General features: G+C 47.2%; 1 protein-coding gene across 3 annotated transcripts; it reads right to left on the bottom strand.

Annotated features, from left to right (window-relative positions):
* Positions 1-280: 280 nt before the first annotated feature.
* Positions 281-24702, bottom strand: ILKAP (ILK associated serine/threonine phosphatase). Of its 3 annotated transcripts, XM_072961951.1 has the most exons (12): positions 24528-24702; positions 17532-17597; positions 17007-17063; positions 14279-14398; positions 12881-13007; positions 11150-11256; positions 10672-10765; positions 10312-10399; positions 8736-8857; positions 2441-2560; positions 813-894; positions 281-546 (listed from the first exon to the last, which is right to left on the bottom strand). In XM_072961951.1, exons 1-12 carry the CDS (start codon positions 24580-24582, stop codon positions 406-408), a joined length of 1179 nt encoding a protein of 392 aa, XP_072818052.1. In that variant the 5' UTR covers positions 24583-24702; the 3' UTR covers positions 281-405. The 3 variants fall into 3 exon arrangements, with proteins under 3 accessions (XP_072818052.1, XP_031533664.1, XP_015098945.1); XM_031677804.2 differs by lacking the exon at positions 24528-24702 and having other exon boundaries at positions 17509-17589; XM_015243459.3 differs by lacking the exons at positions 17532-17597; positions 24528-24702 and adding an exon at positions 17388-17412.

Genomic DNA, 24702 nt, shown 5'->3' on the forward strand with positions numbered 1-24702 from the left:
CGCCCCAGTCGCCCTGGGTTCTGGCCTGGTCTAAGCCAGGTATCACCTCGCACCCCTCCGTGGAAACTGCCACTTCCCCAGCCGGCTGTCCTGGGGGTGACACAGCCCAGGTCGGGTGCCTGTAAAACAGAGCAGGGCACAGGAGCAGGCAGCCCCCGGGCCAGTACTCCTGGCCGGTCCACGATGTGTGTAATGCTTTTCACAAGGAAAGCTTTCAGCACAGTCAAAAGCAAACCACCTCTGACGGGTCCAGAGTTGCTCAAAACGTAGTAACTCAAAGTCTAGAAAAAAAGAAACCTTTATTTACAAGCATGGGGGTCCCATAGGAGCACATGGAACACACATAATGTGCACAACACACAAAATGAACCTTGAAGTCGAACTGGTGCCGGGCGGCCGCAGGCCTCAGTGGCCTATCTGCACCACCATCACCGTCACGTTGTCTGCCGAGCCCCGCTGCACCGCCTTGTTGGCCAGCCTGTTGCAGGCGGCTTCGTAGCGGGCGTCTGCTGTGGGCTTCCCTTCCCGGCTCTGGATCTTCTCATCCTACCGGGCAGGAAGGGGTGGCTGGTGAACAGGGTGACCCTGCACCCCGTCACTCTCCCGAGACCCCATGGCCACGAGGAAAAACTGCTCCCCAGTCTCCCCTGGGGCTGGCAGGTGGGACAAACCGACTGGTGAGTCCCCTGGGCGGAGCTAGCAGTCCCAACAGCAGGGGACATGGGGGAGGAAGGGGCCCCAGGACTTCTGCGCCCTAAAACCCAAGTGTGGCTGGAACGACAGGCAAGTCACTCCCTTCTGAGATTTCTTACTTCAAGGCAGGACAAGATGAAGTTCACAGCTTCTTCTGGGGTGAAGACCTTGAAGAGGCCGTCGCAGGCCAGCAAAATAAACCTGCAGCATGAAGAAACACAAATGCATTTTAGCAGCAAACTTTATAAAATGGCCTAGCAAGGGAGGCAAAAAATACCTGTCCAACTACTCAAAGGCTAGAAATCTTTTGAAACTAATTTCACTGCTATGACACAAAGGTCAAAACTACTTTAAAAACTGGTAGGCAAAACATCAAAATTGAGCCTGTTCACCGATCACTATGGACTAACCCAAACACTGCACTTTCTTAGACAAACGCCAGGAGAACCACCAAATAAAATCACCAGGTGTTACAGAAATACAAAATTTCTAACCCCCTGTGCCTCGAGCCACTTCCCAGACATAAAGCTGATGGTTTGGACTCAAGGATCAGTCCTCAAGCACTGACTCCCCACGTGAAGGGAGGGCGACCACCCACTGCCACTATTTGGGAAAAGGACTACCTCCCTTTCAACCCCCTCTAGATGCCCACGGAAAGCCCTTCTGACCAGCGCTGGGTGAGATGGGACAAGGCCAGTACTCCCAGTGCGGAGGCGCGTGCCCACGGCGCTAACACCTTCCTTCCTCATTTTAATACCCAGGTCCTGGTTTCCCTCTTTTGACCAGGCATTCAGTCAACAAGTATTTTCCAGGCACACAGTTCGTGCCTGGGACCTAGCAGAGGAGGTCCTGCCTCCCCAGACTCTTTGATAAGGGTGGTGTCCCCCCTTCAAGTGAGGTGACAGGCCGTGAGTAACTGCATGCATGCACGCATGTGTGCGCACGTGCACACACACACACGCACAGCTGTGGCCCAGAGCAGAGGGAGCCTGGTCTAACGTACGGCAGGCGAGGCTCTCCTGAGGCTTCATTAAGGAAACCAAAGGGGCTGGTGGAGACATGTCCCGAGATGCCAAGGCAGGCAAGGAGAGTGGGAGGACAGGGGCAGGGCCTGGAAGAGGCCCCCGAGGCTCCTTCCCCTGATGCCCTAGTTCACCCCCAAGCAAGGGCGCCGCGCCAGTTCCCAGCGGGCCTCCGGGCTCCATCCCACACCAACCTCCAATACTTACTTGCTGGGCGTCTGTCGCCAGGCACGGTGCCTGTCTTCAACAGCGCAGGAGCAGGGGTTGGACAACTAACAGGAAGTCTCTCTCTGCCTAGCTCAGCTCGACTCACACGCCTCTCACAATACTCCACCAGTTACAGGCTACAACTCCGACTCCTCAGCACAGAATCCAGGGACCCTCAGTCTGTCCCGAAGCACCCTGCCATCGCTTTCACAGGGCTCCCCAGCCCCCAACCACGTTTTCCCCCGTCCTACTTTAACGCCCTGCTCCTTTCTCCAACATGGACGTCTCCCTTCCCCCATGGCCAGTTGTCCAGAGCACCCCACACTACTCCTGAGACACACTGGACGGAACCACTCATTCTCACGTGGACCCCCTAGAGCAGAAATGATATTTATTTCTGCACTTCCAGGGCCTAACAGGGGGCCTAAGACGTGGCTGCCCACTCAGCACCCCAGATTCACTATACACATGGGAAGACTCAAGAAGGCACACTTGTGCCTCTGGTGGGGCGACCTCACCTGTCATTGGGGGTCAGCTGGCAGCGTCTGATGTCTGGCACAGAAGTAACCCCACAGCGTTTGTACTGTCCGTCCCCGATGGAGCGGGACACCTCCAGCACGCCCAAGACACGGCCATCCCTAAAACGAGGAGAAAACATATTCAGACTTACCTGACATCATGGGCCCACAGTACTCAGACGCTGATCTTATGAGCAGGAAATGGGATAGAGTGAAAGATGCAACCTGTGGAATCCACATCTCTTGGCCTCAAACAGTACACAGAGATGGCTAAGTGTCTGTGTGCTGAAACTTCATCGTTCCAGGTCAGTAACATTCCTGCTGCCCAGTACCTCAGCCCCGTGGCAGAGGGGAAGCGCGCCCCCTCCAGCTGGCGTAAGGGAGCGCTGGGCCTAACCCACCCACCTGCCCACAGCCCCGAGTGCAACTTGACTGGGTCGGGGCCAGGCTTTGTTTTCTGGTTTTGTTTTAATCTTAAGCTTCCCAGGTGATTCAAGGATGCCACCAGGGTTAAGAGTAGGTGGAACAGAAGGATGTTTTGCATCTCAGTCGATTTGGAAAATACTTGAAAGTGACTACTCCCAGATCTGGAAGCAGCTTTTCTTCACCCTGGGTACGAGTATGACTTAATGACTTAAACACAAACAGTAGTAATGCACAGTGTCGCACTCTTACCCACTCTACCTCCAGGTGAGGGCTAGGGAGATGGGAAGGTGACCTGTAAGTTAAGACTCCGTGTCGGAAGGCAGAGCTCTGTCAGCAGGGGAAACAGCCCCCAGCCCGATGCTCCCAAGAACAATTCTGGTGCCATACATGCTGTGGAACCTCGGGCAGCTGCAACCTCCCAAGCCTGCATACCAGGGAAGCCACGCGCGACAAGGTGAGTGACAGCACTCAGCAAACAACAAAGCTGTGCGTGCAGGTGCAGCGAGCCTCCCACTGGGCTCCCGCACATCAGAACGCGCTGTGTGATGGAAGCACGGGGCTGGGAGCAGCTCGCCTGGGCCCGGGCCGCTGTCCCAGAGTCAGAATTCAGCCTAGCTCCTGGCCATTCACTGTGCCCACAAAGTCACCCTCCCAGTAGTCCCAGCTGAATAATCAGCCACAAAGACTTCTGCTGGTATCTATGAAGAGCGGATCAATCTTCTCAAGTACACGTACTAAAACAAACAGCAAGAAGGGCCAAAGAGCACAGGAGTAGAGGCCAAGACTGAAGAGGGGTGGGGCTCCCAGCCTTAAGAGCACCATTTAGGAAATGCACTTCTCAAAGCACAAGTACCACGAGAAGCCAGCAAGTGCTTCTGCAGGGACCAAGTGCCCAGGTGCCTGCGGTGGACGCCCCTCCCCTGAGTCATAAACCCGGCTCGTTTCTACAGGATGGCACAGTGGCAGGTCCGGGAAGGCCGTTACCCCCAGCACAACTCAGTGCAGAGAATGTGGAAAGATCCCTAAGTATGACATGGGAAAGCGTGTGTACACGACACAGAAGCTGCCATTCCATTCTTGTAACTGAGCAAAGTGACCCACAGAGTGGAAACCTCACACTCAGGCAGCTACTGGAGTGACAGGAGAAAGCCACAATGGAGGGAATCACAGACCCAGGGGAAGCCACTCATCCTTCAGAAAGTGACACGGCAAGCTGGCGGTCACTCTGCTGTACTCGGTGTGACAAGCTATGTAAGACGTGCGTGTGCAAACACCAGTCAGCTCCATGGAGACCAGGCGCCAGCTCTAAGACGGTGCATCACAGGAGCATAAGGCCATGCCACCTGTCTCTCGTGGTCAGTGACAATTCAATAGGACCACCCCTGACCAGGCTGGTCAGGAATCAGCCACAGCGGGCGCCGGGCCTGCCTGAATCCCCTCAACTCTCTCGTATGTACTCGACGCAGGCCAGCTTCCAGCTTCCAGCCTCCCGAGACCACACAGCAGGAGCTGCGTGTTCTGCAGCAGGTCCTCCCCCCACGACCTGCTGAAAGCCCGCTCTCCTCCTGTGGCCCTCAAAGCATTCCCCCCAGACCACGTGCACAGGGAGTAGGTTTTCAAGGCCCCGCCCACCAAGCCAACCCGCCTGCCCTGGTACCAGTGGCACAGGATGGGCCCGCCCTTAAGCACTGACAACTCCAGGCTGCTCTGTTCTCCCCTTCTCTCCACCTGCCCATCAATCAGAGAACCGTCTTCCTGCTGCTGGGTAAGGCGTTCACCAGGGTCCCGACTGTAGCTATTTGCTAGTGTTTTCTGTTCCGATTCTTCCTTCACCATCAGCGAGGGAGGCACTGAGATGGCCAATCCGGCTGCGAGGAAAGGCCAGGCCCTGCTCCGACTTCGGTTCCTCTAGCACGGGAGCAGAAGCAGGGACACAGCCGGTCTCGGTGAGCCTGCAGGGCTCAGGCTGGAAGGCAGGAGCTACGTCATCTTCCAGCCCGCCACGGCAGATGCCAACACCCAGGGTATTCACACGACGGGGGCTCGGCGAGGACTGATGGTAGGATGCCAGAACCATTTCTTCCTGTGATCAGAGACCTGTCCCTGACCAGGAGCAGGCATGCAGTACTGTGCGCCTGAAATTAAACGCTACCTGTGCAAGCATCCCTCCGTCTGCTCAGTTGTAGATAAAAAAGAACCACATTCAACATCTCAGAGGAATTCACCTAAAGTAATGCAACACGCTGCTGCACGGAGTACATACACTACCTTCAGTGTAAGAAAGTGGGAAAATAAAAATACAGACACAGTCCTGCTTATTTTTATAAGAAAAACTGGAAAGAATCAGGAAATAAGGGTGATGGGAACAAAGATGGAAGCACGGCATCTCTATGCCTCTAATTCAGATATTTAACTATGTAAATGTGGGTGTTTATCATTTTAAAATTATGGTAAACATTTATTCAACATAAAATTTACCACTTTAACTACTCTTAAATGTACAGTTGAGTGGCCCTGAGTACATTCACATTGTTGTGCAACCATCACCACCAACCATCTCCCAAACTCCTCCCATCTTCCTGACGGAAACTCTGCACTCGTTAAATAGTCACCCCCAACCCCTCGACCAATCCCCATGCTACTTCCTGTCCCTGTGATGACTGACCTCTCAGGGACCTCATGTAAGTGAAATCACACAGTATTCGTTCCTCTGGGACTGGGTTATTCCACTTAGCAAAATGTCCTCAAGGTTCATCCATGTTGTAGAATGTGACAGGATTTCCTTCCTTTTCAAGACTGAATAGTATTCCCATTGTATGGACAGGCCACATTCTGTTCATCACTTCACCTATCAATGGGCACTTGGGTTGCTTTCACTTTCTGGCTATTGTGAATAATGCTGCTATGAACATGGGTGCACACATATCTGTTCAAATCCCTGCTTTGAAATTTTTTTGGTATATACCCAGGAGTGGAAGTGCTGGATCATACAGTAGATCTATTTTTAATTTGTGAGGAACCACTATACTGTTTTCCACAGTAGTGGCATGATTTTACATTCCCACCAATGGTACACAAGGGTTTCAATTTCACCGTGCTGTATTTATAAAATGCTTTATAACAGAAGGGAAAAAAACCTCTGAAGTTGAAAACAAAATGGAACTAATTATCATAATAACCAAAGTGGTAACAAAAATGCAGTGAAAATAATTATTCCACATTTACACAATACTCTGTAACATCCTCAGTAAGGCAGAGTCTAAGGACAAGAGAACCACAAGGAACTCAAATTCACCAACAGTGATAATATTGATACTATGATTCTCAAGCTATTTCGGCAAATAAATATACTAACGTTACTAGGAATCAAGATTTCCAGCATAAAAGAACTTAACTACTGAGTCAAAGAGGTTAAGAGGAAGCCCTATAAATGTTCAGTCTGAATGAGAAACAGCAATCTAGGCTCACAGCCTAAAATATGCGTGCGTGTGTGCGTGTGTGCGTGTGTGTCCTCGCTCTGTCCCGAACACCCAGAACTGATGACATCTTGGCTGAAACAAGCATCCAGCACACGGAGCTCAGCTTTAAAGACAAAGGCAGCTGCGTCTGCAGTGTGTGAAGGAGCGCGCCCCAATGGCCACAGGCGAGGCTATGTGAGCAGCGAGAGCACCAGGCTGCAGGGCTAGAGTCAGTCCCCGGAATAAACAAACCCACCACGCAGGCCTCACAGAGCCGGGGGAAGGGAGACGAAGAGAAGCAGGGAAGGAAAGAAAAACACTAGTTTTTCCCACAACTGCAGGGGGCTATCTCACTCTGCAAAGGTGATTAAAGAATTACCTTGCCTTCAGGGAGAAACTACAGTTCATCCCCTGTTGATGAAGGAAAGCTTTTCTTTACAGGATGCCCGCTAATACACACAGAAGGAACCACAGAAGTTTGCCATCCCTGTGAAAGAACTGATTCACGCAAGGATCGCTAAGGGATGTTAAAACCATCAGCTGAAAGGCTGTGTCCAGTGTGTCTCCCTGATTACACCAGGAGATGTCTCTCGAGCCACCTGCTGTTGCCACATGGCAGCCACCCAGAGGGACCTGACGTGGCTCCTGAAGTGAGGGACCACCAAGCATACCATCTCCCATCAAATATTTTTGATGAAAATGTTTAATCTGAATTTAAAGCCTTAGACCTAACTTCAAGTTTATTAGAAACACATGTAAGCAACTCAAATGCTATCAGGAAAAAACAGTGCTGGTGACCCTATACAACTGCTGGCCTGGACCAGTGACACGATCCAAGCCTAGTAAAAGTGGACACCATTCTCCACTGAAGAGATGAGTCTAAGGTAAACACTGAGTGCTGACCGGACCCTGGTTTCAAACAAAGATACTCTGGGGGTAACTGGGGAAACAGGAGCACAGACAGGACTGCAGACAACCTAATATAACCTAAGGAATTGTTACTTTCTTAGGTGTTATGTCTGCAACGAACTTTTACATAGTGCAGCCCAACACACATGTAAACAGACAAGGCATATGGCAAATGTTAACTACTGAATCTAGGCGGTAAATACTGCAACATTTAGTATTTATTCAGTTTTTCTGCATGTTTGAAAATCTCTATGATAAAAGTGGGAAGGGGTGGAGGCAAAGAAAAAGCATGCCAACCCCGGCTGCTCAGGATCAGAAAGCCGTGGCTCCCTCTCCCCTGAACTGAGGGGCTCACCTAAGCCCACACGGTTCTTAGCAGGTGAGGACTGGGGAACAGGGAGTGGCTGCAACACAGCTGGTCTTCCTTTCAGCCACAGGACTGTCAATGTCAAAATCTTTTCAGGGAGTTCAGGCAAAAGCAGAATTTTAAAATTGTGAGAAGGGACAGAAAGAAAAGATGTGCTGAAACTAACACAGGGGTCACAGTCTCGGGTATTAACTTCCATGACAGCCACAGGGGGGAAGGCAGCACACAGCACTGGCCAAGGTCCGAACCCAGCCTACGGTTCTGCTGGTGCTCATGTAAGAGCCACAACCATGACCAAAATCACCTTTTACTGACCCGGGAGTTTTTTAACCAACCCTAAGAATTCTGACTCCTCTCCAGAGACCTCCCTGCACCACTGGCTAGAATCAGCCTGGAGCAGTAACAAAGACCACCCCAAGCGAGCAATAGGAGAGAAACTACACTTCCACGGACAAATGACTGCAGGCTCACATTGATGCATTACTGCTCTCTTACATCCCACAGAAAATAAAACCCGAATGGGGTCAAACTGTAAGATGAACCAGGAAACACTTCTGGTCAAGTTCATAATGCAGTGTCCCTGAAGTGGAATTCTCCTGAAGCGTAGAAAACACTTACGCCCTCCTGTACTGCCTTAGAGATGGTAGATCATAAACCAGAACAAGCACACATTCTCAAAGGTTTAAGAAGGTGAAACGGAGCTGCGGCGGACGGAGCCAGGTAGGAGCAGCCCCCCGCAAGACAAGGTGTCCCCGGGAAGCCCACGGGCGACCGACACACGTTACAGGTATTTCCTGTCTTAACCACTTTAGATTTTCCCTCCGGAGAATTTGCCTAAAACTGTAGCTTATTCACTTGTGACAAGTAATAGTTTTCTGAAGCTTCCTAGGACCATAGAAAATGCTGCAAATGGTGAGCTTGAATTTGAGACAGGTCTCCTTCTTTTGTAAATGCAGGGAGGCATGCCGTTTACATTTTTTGCTCCCACTTGCACTCGTGCACCTACTGCACCAGGGCTGACCTGGGCAGTCTCCAATGGCAGACTGTACGAGCTGGAGAGCCCCACCCCGGGGTCTCGGGGCCGCTCTGACACCAACCACTCCCCCGCCCCGAGCCCCCGTCCCTCCCCGGCTACCTGACGTTCCCTCCGGCCTTCTGTATCCTCATGCGTTCTTCATACTGGGTTGGATTATGCTCCTTGCTGAGGCTTAAGGCTGCATGCTTCTGACTCTCCTCGTTGTAACGACACAGGATTGCCTGGGGAGACGGGGACGACAACAGCGGTGAAATTCAGGGAGCCCAGCACCGGGAGCTGACAGGTGAAGAGAGGTTAACAATGCAATTTCAGACTTAGCCTCCTGCTGACAAACCAAACAAAAAACTGACAAACAAAAAGTTCAGAGGATCAAGCATCAAAGAAGTGTCAAGCAGCAAAGTGCTGTCACAGAAACAAGTCAGGGAGAGGAGCCCCGGCCTCGGGTCTCAACTCTGGTGCCAAGCCTGCTGCAGACGGCAGTCAAACGCTCACCCTCACCAGGCCAGCGTCTTCTGTCAGTGACACGAGAGGGAGGCACCTAGGAAGCACCAAGGCCCCTTCGGGCATTCCTGTTCCATGAGTCTGCGCCTGGTGGGCTGACCAAGGGTATCTCCGTGTGTTCCCACCTCCACATTTACTGTGTGGTAACTTCTGGACAAACCTCTTATTTTACAGAGGAGGAAGCCTGAGACCCAGGGCAAAGCTTCGTGCCTGAAGTCATACAGCAGGGCCAGGATTCGTACTTGAGTCTGACTCCAAAGTCTCTCTCTCTCTTTTTTATTTCTGACCAATTTTACTCATGCTATTTTTTAAGTCCTCTGGTCTACACACGTATGTACCAGAAACAGTCCCCTAGAGGGTCACCAGACTCTAAGCTCCACTGGGGCAGGACCACCACCCACGACACTCACTGATGTACTCCTAGTGCCCGGCATTTATAAATCACCCTAAAAGCAACAGAGTTGAGGAGCAGCTGTTTCCAGGCCTGAAGATGCTGTTAAGAGCGGGAAGGGTCACTCTGTCAGTGTGACTGCTGGACAAGCGTGGAGGCTAGCTGAAAAGCACGCGGCGATGGAAGTGAACACCAGTCCTGGCAGGGGAGGTGGGAGGGGCTGAGAGGGCCCCTCAGAGCACCGCCCTCCAGCTATAAGTCACTCTCCACAACCGTGACTGGGACATGGGACGTCACCAGCGAGAAGTAAGTGGGCTTTCTCCCTCAGCCATGCGTACTGGACTCAACAGATCCATGTCATACCACCTAGCGCTTTTCCAGCTACAGCTTTTGAGTTACTCTGAAATCACATGACTCTGAGACGCAGGGGCTAAGACTTTTCCTTCCTTACTGTCTGAGATCAGAGACAGGAAGACGAATATGTAAGCTACGTGCATGCCGATTAAATCCCAACTCGCAGGACCGTGTCTGGCTGACAGAGCACACACACGAGAAAGAGCGCGTGGGGAAAGGCGGGGAGGTCTGTTACAGGGCATGTCTCCCCAGAGAACAAACCGCCTCAGGCTTAGCCGCCACCCCTTGACCCAGAACTTAAGCTCTGCAGGAGAATCCCTTGCAGCACCCCGCCACCACCATCGTGTTCTCACTGAACAACAACTACTTGGCACATGGGTCCCAGTGTAACATGCTGCTATCTGAGTGGGTGGCCACACGGCCATGTACCCGACTGTCCCCGAGGTTGGCGATGTAAAGAGTGTTGTCTACAGCCAGGACACACGTGGCAGTGGACCCGTCTTTCCAGGCAGGCTTCCTGGGGGAAAACACATCAGAAATACAGTCACCACCACCGTCTAGCACTTTGAGACTAATTTCCAGAGCTGAATGGCAAATGCTTTAAAATGGACCGTTTCCTTGATACGTGCTTTTCTGTTTTAGATTTACTTACAGTCATAAGCACTTATTTGGTGCTAGAGATTTTTCACACGTTGAGCATCAGTATTAAATCATTGTCAGAAGACCTGAGATGCACTCAGGGAAACACACACACACTCCACTCGCATGTCTTCCCGTGGTTGTACTTACTGGCTGGAAGCTTGTTTAAGGAACTCTTCATCAGTGTGCTTAAAAGTGTCCAAAAGGCATCTTTTCACGGTTTTCTCTACATTGATTACATCTCCTATTACAGACGGAACAAAAGAAAACAAACTCTTAAGGAGGGAAGATTACCCTCCCGCCACTGTCATTTTGCTTCTGTATTATGACCAAGAACAGCCTGTATTTCCTCACATAAGTGCCATCTGCATTTGGTTTCAGCAGCCCCCCAAATATAAGGGCAAGTCACTCTCTTGTACCCAAAGACATTCCAGGAGAGGGGCCAACCACTCGGAGACATGAGAAGCTCCACGCAGGGCTCACCCGCCCCGCCACTGCACCCGCCCTCCTTGGAGCCTCCTCTTTCAGCGGCATCAATGATTCTTTGCTAAAGTCACCAACACATCACTGATCAACAGGAAAAGCCATCACCAAGATGAATAGCGACTGATTTAGTTCTCAGTCTCACCTTTAGGAAACTTCCTAATTAAGTTCTGATGCAAATTCTGGGCTGCGAACTTTGAAGCTCGAATTCCTCCATGTCCATCAAAAACAGCAAAATATGAAACCCGGGTACTGGAAGAATGAATTGAGAGCCAATGAGATTCTCACAGTAAAGTTTACTCCTCTCCATGAAAGCCTGTAACTCTTTAAGCAGTGAACATTAATAAGGCAGAGGACCTTCCACCAGGAAGATACCAGTCACACTGTTACAAATGGGAAAAAGGCTGTAACATTAACTGAGACAAGTATTTTAAGTAACTTTCATGATACTTTAAAATTAAGAATGAAACACTCACACTTGTTTCAAAAATCAAGACCTATTAACTCTGATTTTTCACTAATATTCAAAACATTGTTCTATTTAAACCAGATTTCCTTTTAAACACTAACACACAGATAAACAGTACTGATCCAAGACGGTCAAAAACACCTGTAAGAAACGATTAGTTGCAAAATTGTTACTCAAACTTTGATACCGAATTCTTGAAGCCTCTCTTCTCAGTCTTATTCCTATTCCCTTTCAAGTTTTGCCAGAAAAACTCACATATATAGAACAAAGGGCACTAAAAAACTGTTTCAAGAAGAGAAGAACAAAAATGCCTAAGAGAAATGACATTTATTCTGCAAACCTGCTTTTCCCAAATGTTTTTGGAATTCCTTTTTAATTTGAGACACGATGAGTCATGAAAAAATGAACTTCATGTGGTTTATAACTCAGAATCTTACAGTGTAGTATTTGCTAGTTATGGTTTAGGGTTTCTAATTAAATCTGTCCCCAGAGGATCTGCCTGCTCTGGGGCTCTCCAGAAGTCCTCTTCCTGGCTTTAAAAGCAACTCCAAACCATACTCCTGCTCTTGGTGAGCAACGGCAGCCTACCAGCGGTGAGTGTATGTAGATACATCGCTGTCTCCACGTGACCCAGCACCCTGCAGGGCCATCACGTCCTCACGATCAGGCCTTACCTACTGGACAAAAGCCACTGGCACCCATGGCGCCAGCCCCACCAGCCAGTGTCATTCAGTGAACACAACGTCTTTAGATTATGCAGTTATGGAAACTAGGTGGTGTATGTATTATGTAACATACACATAATTATATACTTAAACATAGCGTATATTAATGACCAATTCAATGTCCTGCCTTCTGGTTGCTGTCCTCCATGCCTCGGACCTTATCCAGAGGCTGCATTTTAGTTTGTACAACTGCAGGAAATTTTTCATTGTTTTATTTCTTCTTGATGCCATCTTTGCCTTTTTGTTCTTTCTGGGCCCTCACTACCTGCACTAGCTCTCCTTAATTCACTGCTGTAATTAGTGGCTTCCAACTCCACCTGGGTCACAGAATAAAATATTTCCACAAGCTCTTCAAACACATTGTGGGTCTTTGGGGTCATTACCCACTTAGCAGAGTTTCTTAACCTCAGCAGAACTCACACTTGGGGTGGACAATTCTTTGTTGTAAGCCTAACTGTGCACTGTGGGACAGCATCCTGGCCTCCCCTCACTGGATGCCAGGAGTACATCCCCCTGTGACAACTAAAATGTCCCAGCAGGAGGGCAAAACCAACCCCAGGTGAGAACTACTGACGCTGAACCAAGTAGCTCAAGTGATACCTCTTGCTAATAACACACAGTCCAAAGATGCCGTCAGAGCAGCCTTCTGTGCCGTTCAGGCTGCGGGAGCGCGGACACTCACATGAGGGATGAGGGAGGCCCGCACTCCTCGGTGATGTCATTCAGGATGACGTGGGCGTCCTGCATCTCCTCCCGCTCGCCCTTCCGCTCGGCCACATACCCTTTCAAACCGAAGATCACCGAAGAGGCTGAGGAAGAGAACAAAGAGCCAATACAAAACTGTGCCCTCCTCTCCCGAAGCCCTAGTCCCAGAGCGAATGAGAGGGAACTATGGCTGTCTCACTCAGCAATGTTCTAATGGTACCAACAAATAAGCTATACCCCTGAAGGAGTCTCCCCAACGCTAATCTGTTAGGAAAATCAGACCACGGCTGGACAGGGCTAGTCTCTGCAAGGCTGAATGGTGGAGAGGAACGTGCAGACAGCAAGTCAGCACAGACCAGCTCCTCTTAAGCAGGCATGTAGTCAGAGCGCCAGAGCAAGGAATGTGCCGTCAACCCACAGAAGTGCGAACTGAAATGGGGCAAGGAATTCTGTGCAAATCTAGTCTTGGCAAAAATTTAATGAGGACAGAAACATTCCTAGTTTGGAGGAATGCAAGTAAATAGAGTTTATCCCAAATGTCCGGTTGGATACACTGGAAATACATGTTTCTGTGCTTGAGGCTGGAAGAATCTGAACAAATTATAAGATCAGCTGCTTTTACTTCATTCAAGAAGAAAAGGAAAAAGGAATCCCCCGGAGGCACAGAAGTTTCTACTTAATGGCTAGGCTGGTTTAAGCTCATTTTCTGACACTGAGAGCCACGTTAAGCGGCAGGCTCGAGGAGTGACAGCTAAGCTGAAGCCCTGTCCTGACTGCAGAGCCGGGGCACGTCCCTCCACACACCTCCACGTGCGGGCTACAGCCTCCGCCTGAGCTCATTTATGGCAGAAGACAAAGTGGTCGGTGCAAAAAATGAAAACCCACAGCTTCTTCTCTTTACCTGCTACTTTTTATTTCTTCCCCACTAACTCTGACATGTTACAAAGCCGACTTCAAATTTCAATAGGTTTTTCCAGCCTCAGGCTCTCTTGGGACACTGCCTACAGAGCTATTCACAGAATTCCAAGTGCTAATGAACAGGCTAGGAACAAGGACAGGTGGTCGGAGAGAAAACGGGTCAATAAGCGAACCGCTCAGTGCAGAAGGCTAAGGAAAAACTACCTGTGTTTTTAACCCGCGAAGAACAAACACAGGTTTCCTATCTGACCCAGGACGAGTAAGAGATGCACGTGGAGAGCAGAGAGAGAGGGGAGGCCAAGTAAACCTGGAAATCAGTCTGCAGAAAGGGAACCCTACCACTTCTTAAATTCAGACATAAAAGGAATTATTATCAACAGAAAGCTGAGCTTGTTTTTGCTCTGGGTTGTTTTAAAATATGAGGTCTAATACATTTGTTTTCAAACTGTCTGAAAACCTTTACAAACTTTCTTTTCCACAAGCTCCTCACTGCCATTCTTCTCTTCTTCGGAGGTTTTTCTCTTTGCTCCTTTCCCTTCATTCTTTACCATCTGGGAGATCGAAGTGTCAAGAGAACCTGGAAATATAGAGCCAGACAGAAACACAGCTGTAGGCTATTAGAAAGAGTCCCTTACAGATCAGGCTCCATCCCAGCCCTCAGAGACAGAATGACATTCAAGTGAGGACCAGCAGAGAGGGAGGCAGTCATGGCTATGAGTTTGAGGGGTGGGGCAGTGGCCTGGGCACCCAGAGTGGGAGACCACAAATTAAGATCCAGGCCCTGCTCAGACTCACCATGAAAGAATACGCAAAAGAGGCTTCTCTGTGATAAAAATACACACTCATATTTTGGGGCTGCGGCACATACGTGATATTTTATATCCACAAGCCCTCACTCACAGATAAGTTTCCCAAATCTGCAAAGTGAAACGTCCTGAACCAGTTCAAAAAAATAACAAGTACCCAAAAAGGCTTAAAATGAGACAGATAAACGTCAGGCTTTAAAAACTATACATAACCTGAAAGGCAAAATAGGACTGCTGAAGCCATTCCCACCTGCAAAGGGGTGAATTTGTATTCAAAGCCAAAGCTAAGAGCACTTGCAGCGTATGCATTTTGGAATAACAAAAGTCTCGTTTCAAATCTCAGTTCTGCCACTCACAAGGGGTGTGCCCTTAAGGCAAGTGACTCAACTTTCCAGCCTCAGTCTCTTCATCCATAACGGGGAGAATACTTTGAGAACTGATGGGGAGAAGGTACGTGAAGCAGTCGTCAGTGTATCCATCAAGTATGGATAAGTATGCAAGTCCATCAAGTATGCAATACGTGGCAGCTGCTGTCGTAACAAATGGCCCTATGCATTCTCTGCGTTTAGGTATAAAAGCACGCAACCAAGTATTACCCTTTGCCAGACATTTCTGAGTACTGAGGGGAAAAGGGAAGCAAATGTCCCTGTCCTCAAGAAGTCAATTACTTGCAGAAGGACAGATTTCTGCAACAGTATAACATGACATACGTATCCCACCCCACACAACAAGGCAAATTAAGCAGGAAAACGTCATGGCTCTCCCAGTGGTCCCTCCATTAGCCTCCTGTCACTGTTTGTATTCCAGTTTCCCAATGTGTATGTAAAAGAATCTTCCTTTCTTTTAAATTGTAAAACAAAGAAAAATTTAAAAACTTTACTACTGACTGCTAATTGAATCACACTGCAATCCCAGAACATGGTCTACACACGAAATCAATTCTTTACTGGGACTTACTTTACGGCACAGAATGTAGTCAACTTTTGTAAATGGCTTTTGCCTGCTGGAGAAGAATATACCTTCTCAAGAAATCCAAAATACTGGATTCAAGACTGGATTCTATCCCTCCCAACACACACAAAAAAATCAAGCTTGTTAATAGTGGTGTTAAAATCTTCCAAGTTGTTACTATTATTGCCTTTTGCCTTATGGATAACTAAGACATAACTATGTTGAATATTCCTTTCTTTTATTAAACAAGTTAAGAGTCCTAGTTGCACACACTAACTTTCATTACAACTAGGTGTACTGTCTTTATTGGGAAGGTTTTAGGGTAAACTGTGAGTATAAGAATGCTGTAATTTTTTGGTATGGATACAGAGGCTGAACACCTGAGAATTCTTATGTAAGATAATTGTGATACTTTTTCTAAATACAGGAATGTCACTAATATGATCCATGCTTTTTAGACTAATTCCAATGATCTTATGGTAAGGAATTATTAATAAAAAAACACACCTGGAAGGCAGCAAGTGTTCTATTTGACACCATAAGATTTTCTATGCAGAAGAGAACTGCATATGAAGGCAGCCTGCGTCCCTACTGTCCCCCGCCAGTGCCCCACCTTCCCCCTCCCTTTGGGGGAATCCCACGTGCGAAGTTCTCAGTGAGACGGAATAACAGATCCATCACATATGACAACCTAGAGGAATCTGCTCTATTTCCCTCTTCTGTTTAACTGGGACATAAAAGGAAAAATTAAGTTAAAGGAACAGGTAGGTAGAGCCAATATTAACAGGCTCAACAAAATGAATCAAAGCAACAAACAGAATCCTGGGAACATACAAAGACCGGAAAATAATCAACTAAGCTCTTACATTTCAAGAAAGTTTCTGCACATGGTCTATACTAGTCAGTAAATCAGTGTCATTAAGACTTCATCTTCCTTAAGATCAAAATTCTTTTCAGTGTAAGTGGCATAAAACAGACTTTATTTTAATCAGGAATATCTTCAATTTTTCAGGGATCCTAAAAATATTTTAACTGTATTTCATATATTCATACATTTCTGCTGGATACATTTGGATCTGTCTGGAACATAACAAGGTAAACCCAAAATGTCAGTCTGAGATTTTTTTTAAAAACATTAATAACAAAGATCAAAGTAGATTACTGAACTCCTAATTCTCTTAAAGTCAGTTGCAAGAGGTTGAACTTCAGGAAGTTGAAAAAAAAAATCACCAAAAAGTGACGCAGTATTTAAGTACTTGTTTGCTCCCACTTAATGGTATCTACTTAGTTTTAATAAACTTTAGGCTGTATTATGATTTAATGTCATCCTAAGCCTTGTGAAAAGCTCTAAGTAAATAAATTTTACATAAGAGTAAAATATTACATATTACTTCCATCAGCACATTGTATTTTTTCCTTACCACTTACCGGAATCGCCACTGCTGGCTGGTGGGAGATCATCAAAAAGCAAAGGTCCCCCTGATCCTGAAACACAGCAGAACACTGAGTGAGCCCCCAAAACCAGGATGAGGCTTAAGTTTCAGAATCCATCCCACCAGGACACCTACACAGGTCATTGAAATAAACTCAAAACTGTGTCAATCCAGTGGCAACTCACACTGCGCTAGATACTGTCTTGAACCTACTTTATTTTAAAGTCCTATCAATTCAAAGGAAACAAAAGTCAGCCTTAAAGAGTTAAATCTTATTTCAGCTAGTAAAATTAACACTCAAATGAATCAGAGAAAACTGCCCAACGTTTTTACGCAGTTTCTCAGGGCTGGCGACTAGCGGATTCTTCTGCCTTACCTGATGCCATGGATTCAAAACTTAAGACAGTCCAACACCTAAAACATCTGTGTGTTGAAAATGGGGGAAAGGGAAAAAGATTGAGACAACTACAATCCCAGGATGACACGTTGACACACACCTGGGAGAGCCTGAAGACTGTACCTGAGTCAGTACTGCTGGCCGGAGGGAGGTCCTCAAAGAGCACGGGTCCCTTCTGAGCTTCCTTCCCTAGAACACGGAACACCCGCTTAGAGAGCATGCGGTCACTGGGCAGATGGGTTTTCAAAGGGGGAGATCTTTTGAGATAAGTTTGCTTAATAATAAATTCAAATTTTCTCCTCCCTGTTTCACAAAATTTATTTTAAAAAATATTTTCTTAAAAAAATTAAAACTATTTTTTTGACAACCATCTAATACGGACATTTGTTTCCAATGGTTACTGTCAACGTAAAAGCAACAAAAGATGACCCAACAGGCATTTTAAGGGCTACTGGGTATTTTGAGGAAAACAAGTATTTTTCTTTATACTTTCACTACTGAAAGCAACAAACATTTAAAAAGCTTTCTTTAAAAGTGAAGGAAAAAAACGGATTCTAGAGCAAAACAATAATTCTATCTTGGTACCTTAAGACAGAAGGTCAGAGATAAAGGGACTCTTCAAAGATCTACAAGTCTTAAAAATCCTATTTCAATAACACTCTGAATTAACCACCAACGAGAATCTTAAACACACAAGCACAGAGATGGTGAGGGGCTTGAGGGAAGCAAATCTGTCTTAACCTGTCCTGATCCCCAGAACAGTGCCCAATTCAATAAACATCTATGAATAAAATGAGAAATTTCACATACTCCAAGATAAACTCAGGAGAAAGCCAGAAAAAATTTCTATTTAAAAACGTAAAGATTTACAAGCCAAAAAGTCCTTGCCTTAAATGTTTTATATTCAACTATCCCATGTGACACAAAATTTAACCACTATTCCTTTTCCAGCTTTCCCCAAAATTTCTATTTAAGCTATTAAATACAAGCACTGGCACAGGAATGTGGTGGGAACAGAGGGCTGAGGAAGGCACGGGCATCCACGTCCTAGGAAGTTCAACATACTGACACAGGCTTGTCCCACCTCTGGTTCCTCAAGTTCAAGTACAGAAATGCACTCACTTACAAAACAACTCAACTTGTATGCTCCAAAAGGTTCATCCCATTTCGTCTTTTTGCCCAGAAATGAGCTGGGTATCAATTCTACTTTTTTAAAAATTAAAAACTTTAATTAAAATTTATAAACTCCAAGGAAAGAAATTTCTTCAGGAGTCTTTAGGTCAGAAGTACATTAAACACCTAGTAAGTTCCTAATTTAGCAAAAAGTAACTTTTCGGCTTTATATCCCTTAATGCAAATGGGAAATGTCTACTCCATTAAATTTTATTTTTATCCCTCAGGATTACCCTAAAGAAATTAAGCAATTGCAAATACTTTCATTTTTCTCACAAGTGACATAAAGGCTCTATGCGAAGTATTCAAAAAGAACCACTGTAAGGACATCAAAAGGCATTCAGGACAAACATTTACTCACTGTATTAATTCTCCTCCCAGAATTCCTAATATTCTAGCAGGCCACTTTCAAGGGGAACTCAAAGTGCATTGGTCTAATCATCAACACGCCCGTTCTAACAGTCTCAGAACTGAACAGACGACCCGCGGCAATCACACGGCATTCGGTGGGGCCAGAGCGTGGGCATCCTGGGAGGGGAGGACCTTACAGGGAGGGGGCCAACCTGAAGAGCAACCAACCCTTCCACTTACGCAGGGTCAGATTTTAGTTCTGGAATTCAACTAGCCATCTAAACCAGGTCTTTCCAATGCCAGTGTCTGATGGGGGCGGTCCTCTTTTACCAGGTGATACATTTTCAGTCCTGGCAAGCATTCCTCATAGTAGAGAATTTCCAGCTTAACACTAGGCTGGCCATTCTCCTTTGGCTACAACTCACTCTAAGCTAGTGCCCCAAACCTAGCACCCCCCAACCCAGAGAATGGCCTATCTCCCCCACACCGAATAGAATGAGCCTCTCCTCTCCTCTGTGACTCTGGAATACTGTGAGTTGTATTTCAATTAAACACAATGAAATCATCTCATATTTTTGTTGGCCACACTGAGAATAGCTTATAAAAATGATAATTAACATTCACTGCCTGCCAGGAACTATTCCAGTGCTCTACATTAATTTAATGCATTTAATCCTTATAATAATCTTATGAGGTGGGTACTATTATGACTGTTACTTACTGATGAGAAAACTGAGGCACCAGGATTAAATAACTGTCAAAAGAGAGAGCCAGTGAGGAGTGGAGAGCCAACCCAGGCAGCCTGCTTTCCCAGCCCATGCTCTCTGCGAGGTGCTACATGGCCTCCGTGTTCTAGGAACTTTGCAAGGATCATCCCACAACCCCACAAAGATAATCTAGAAGCTCTATGAGATCTCTGGAGTACCTTCTGCATCATAAAAGGATCAAAGTTAGAACAGCCTGCATATAATTATTAAAAAAAAATCTATAGGTCATAGATGCTATAAAGGGAACTTCTTTCTATTAGCCAGAACCTTACATTCTGTTTTGGATAAACAGTAATCCAAAGTATTTGGGGCTGTAATCATTAGACCAAGTGTGGCCTTGACCCAAAACTTTGGAAGAGCCCCCTGATTTCTAAATATAAGAACTCTCATAAAGAATGAAACAAGACAGAAAACAAGTTTTTCATTACAGTTACTCTCACCTAGGATTTTTAAAATCTACATTCTGAAGCCAAGTCTACTGAAAGTCATATACTACGCTGAGAAAAATACTCTTGGGCTGACTATACTCAGGTTAGCTATAAGTTGCTATGTACACTATGAAGCAACAAAAAGATTTAAAATATTTTGCCCACATTGTTTTTCATACTTGAATTTTCTTTTCAGCTACTAATTGATAGTCAACCTCTTCATTCGAGGATGCAGAACCCATGGATACAGAGGGCCAACTGTACTACACCATTTTATAAAAGAGACTTGAGCATCCTTGGATTTTGGTATCCCCAGGGGATCCTGGAGCCAATACCCTGCAGGTACTGAGGGATACTGTACATGTTTTACAAATACCATTGAAGTATTGGGGAAAGGCCCCGCCTCCCCACTCCCCCAAGTCACAGTTACAATTTAGTGAATACTCTCCACTCTCCTCTAGGCTCATAGACTTGTGTACGTGCGTTCTAATTTTTTAAAGGTAGAAGCACACTGTATACAATCCTCTACATATGTGGTTGTTCACGGAAGCGTCAGGGAAGGCTCCAGACCAGCACACTGGGTCTGCGATTCTTTCCAACAGCTGCACACTATCCTGCGTGGGAAGCACTGCCACTCACTTGTCCAGTTCCCTCACTGATGTTCATGCAGGATGATTTCGGTTTTCACATGACAGATGTCACAGTAAGCAACCCTAGACATATCCTTATTTTACCTGCTAGACTGCCGGTCAAAGGGTAAATAAATAAACTTGACAAATGCCAAGAGTTGTTACCCCAAAAGCTGTAACTTCCACTCCCAACACACTTTATGAGCATGTCCATTTTTCTACATCCTCACTACCGTCTTGCCAATGTTTAAATCTGATGGGTGAAAAACACAGCACATCAGTGACGTGCTATTCCCTTCCAGTGGCTGAGGAAGCCGAGCATGCCCTGCTGAGGGGCCGTTTGCATTTCTTCTTCTATAAACTGTCGGGATACGTCTTTTGACCATTTTTCTAATGGGCTATCTCTTTCTTATTAATCTGCACGAGCCTTTCCCTTACTAGGGACAGCACCTTTAGTAATGTGTACAGCAACTATTTTCTGTTTGTCTTTTGCCTTTGTGGTGCTGTCCCTGCATAAACTTTTTTATTTTTACATAGTTAAATCCATTTCAATTTTTTGTCTTTTTTCTTAACCCTGAACTTTTACAATTAGTCTAAATTTTTTCTAATATCTTAACCTTCATATTTAGATTTCCAATTTTTTAAAAAGAAATAATTTGCAGACAGCCTGCCAAACAAATATTTTAGTCCTTGACAGAGACCATCCGTTTTAAAGTGTACTGGTGTAGCAACCTAGTTAAGTCAAAGAACCACCCTATAAAGCTGAAACCAGGCTACCACTGAAACAACTTTAAACCAGGACACTTTTAACTTGTGTGGATTGCCAAATATAAGCTGTCAACCTAAAAGACATCAAGTTAGCACTTTTATGAGTACCATCTACCAGAGAAATTCCATTTCTAACTGATATGAACAAACATACTTCCTCTTTTATGTAAGCTATGTATACTATATATAAAAAACTTTATTCCCTCAGCAATCAAAACCTGTTAACTCCCCTGATGAAAAAAACTCCTAATTTACCACAGAATTTCAAAACATTTAATGTGTTCTTTCTACACTTTTCTTCAGACCATAAAAACTAAGAGGCTTCGGGTAGGAGCATTAGACATGATGTTTAAAACAAAAATCAAAGAACTAAACAAAATACACTTGATGTCATCTGAGCAGTGTGGTATTTCCTCCCTTTGAACACTTAGGTTTTCACAAAATCCATTTAAGAGTGCATTTTCCCCTTCAATAGCTGTTAAGGTTAACTTACATAGTAACACCTACCAAGCACAGACCACGTGCTCTCTACCCTGTGCCAAACACTGCACACACAGTGCTCCCCTCACCTGTGGGCTAATAGCAGGAGGCAACACCCCTGTTCCACAGATGCAGGAACAGAAGGCAGTAAGAGCAGAGTTGGGATTTGAAACCAAACAGTCTGATTACATGTCCAGAGCGATTCTTTCTGGGGATTCTGAAAATGACGAGGCTTTTACTGTTTCCTGCATTAGCTCAGAAATGAGTGACATCTGCACACCATGTGTGAGGCTCATGACGGTGCAGTTTAGCCTCATCTCTCCATTCACTTTAGGAAATCAGCCTTATTTTCCTTTCGTTCACTCTATGTGCAATTTTAGCAATCAACATGACCAACTTTTCTAAAATAAAGTGTGGCATTTAAATTAAGTTTTCAAAAATCAAACCTTGTGAAATCAGATTCTGTTCTTGTTTAACTGATTTTTCTAACCTGTAAAGTTTCATCTTGTTGGTTTTAACTGCCTGTCAAGGTAACTCTGGTTCCCAATTCTGTCACCCACTTTAGTACTTACTCCTCCCAGCCTTCTGTCATCTACAAACTAGAAAGCATGCCTTCTTTGTTTTTAAAGCTATTTTTAAAAACACACTGAGCCAAGCAGGACCTGTGACAACGTGAGTGCCATCCCCACAGGCAGGGAGCAGTCTGTTCACTAACCCACTCTCCAGCGATGGGGGCTTAGACATCCTGCAGTGCCTCTGCCACCTTGTCACCTCAGCCAGGGTTTGATATGCCCTCCCAAGCACCGACTTTAAGCGTTGTCAAGTTTTGCATCATTTCAAGGTGTCTTCTTCCCCTGAGCGGACCCAAATTAATTTCAGGTAAAAAGTTACAGAGATTTTAAAGAAAATGATAGGCTTACAGGCACATCTGCAAATCCAAACTCTGCCCCAACCATATTCAGATAGAAGTTATACTCTATCAAGAGTAAAAAAGACTGCATACACAAGCCAGAGTTTTTACCCACAACTAGAACAATCCAGAAAACAATCTACAAAATGAATGTTCAGTGGGGAAAAGTTATCGATGCCATTAATGAGAATATCAGTCAGGTAAAGACTAGCATGGCCGTCCACATGTGACAAGCCAGAGTCCAGGCTCTGTGGAGGGCAGAACAACGCATTCTTTGGGACCTTCCTTTAGGGCCCCTGGACTATCACTCTTCCACACTAGTATGCTCAGGCAAACTGGAGAACTAAATGTTCCTGCTCTGAGCAGTGTTCCCTTGCTTAGAATCTCTGCAAACCACAAGTCTACCCATCTTTAGAGGCCCGATTCCAGCACCGCCTCCTTCCCCACTCTGTCCGTGGACTACAAACACCCCGCTTCCGGGACCTCACCATTTCCCACAGTCGTTAACTTTAGCCATTTTTAATTGTAATCACTTGCATTCAGAATTAGGCTCTTTGAAAGCAAAGGCTGTGGCTCAGTCACCCTTGGTATTCCCTCCAACAGCAGTTGGCAAACCAAGGTCTCCAGACCCCTGCTGGGCTGTCCAAAATCCCCTGCTGCAGATTTAATAACAGTTTCAGGGCCCCTCCCCTCCCCCCCAGGCCTTCAGATTTAGTGGGGCTGAACTGAGCCTGGAACCCGAATTTTTGATTTTAGAGTTTTCCATGTTTTCTTCCACTAAGTTAGCCTTGAAAGTAAAACCCTAACCCCAGCATCTAGATGAACATCTTGCACATGAAAATATTAACAGGTCTTGGCAAATTAAACCTGGAGTGGCTCTAATCCGCTGGGCACAGAGGACCAACACTATGGTCCTCGCACCGCGGAAACGTAATGCTGAGCCCGCAGCCTAGAGGACTCCCGCACCGGCCGAGGTCAGGGGAGCAGGGGAGCGCTTCTGCGCTTCACTCTGGGGAGAGCGGGGGCTTCCTGGGCCCCGGGAATGAACCCCAAACGACTACGAAACCTGACATAAAAATCACTGGAGCAGAGAGAACGAGTCCTCTCTCCTGGGCCTCAAAACCACGAAGGGCTGGGTCGGTGATTACTTGACTCTGGCGTAAACACAAAACAAAGCAGAGTAAAACGCCGAAGCGGGGAGCTCCCCGGGATAACGCGGTCCGCCGGGCGAGCGGTGCGAGCGCAGGCCCGACGGCCGCGGGGGCAGCGGCGCGGGCAGCTCGGGCCCGGCCAGCGCGCCCCCCCGCGAGGCCGGCGGGCTCGGCGCGCGGCTCCCGGGACGCGGGCCCGCGGGGCCGACACGTGCGGGCCGCACACAAAGGACGCGGCGGCCGGCGCTGCCCCGACCCGCCGCCCGAGCCGCGGCCTCCCCTCCTGCGCAGCGAACATGGCGGAGGCGCTCCGAGCCCCCGTGGCCGCGCAGCCCGGCCCGGTGCAGGCCGCGCTCGCTGCCCGCTCCCCCGCCGCCCGCCTCAGGCGCCGCGGGCCTCCAGGCCGCAGCCGCCATCCGCCCGCTCTCCTTCCCCTCGCCGGCCGGGTGGCCATCCGCTTACCGACAGCCGGGCGCGGCGAGCGCTCGGGCTCCGGCAGGTCCCCGAACAGGTCCATGGCGGAGGCTTGGAGGCGGCGGCGGCAGACGCGCAGCCCGCGAGCGGCGGCGGGCTCCACACCCTGAGGCGGCGGCGGCGGGGCAGCGAGGCGGTGGCGGCCCGAGAGCTGTCAATCACC

The sequence above is a fragment of the Vicugna pacos genome, chromosome 5, assembly GCF_048564905.1.
Source record: "Vicugna pacos chromosome 5, VicPac4, whole genome shotgun sequence".
Classification (NCBI taxonomy): Eukaryota; Metazoa; Chordata; class Mammalia; order Artiodactyla; family Camelidae; genus Vicugna; species Vicugna pacos.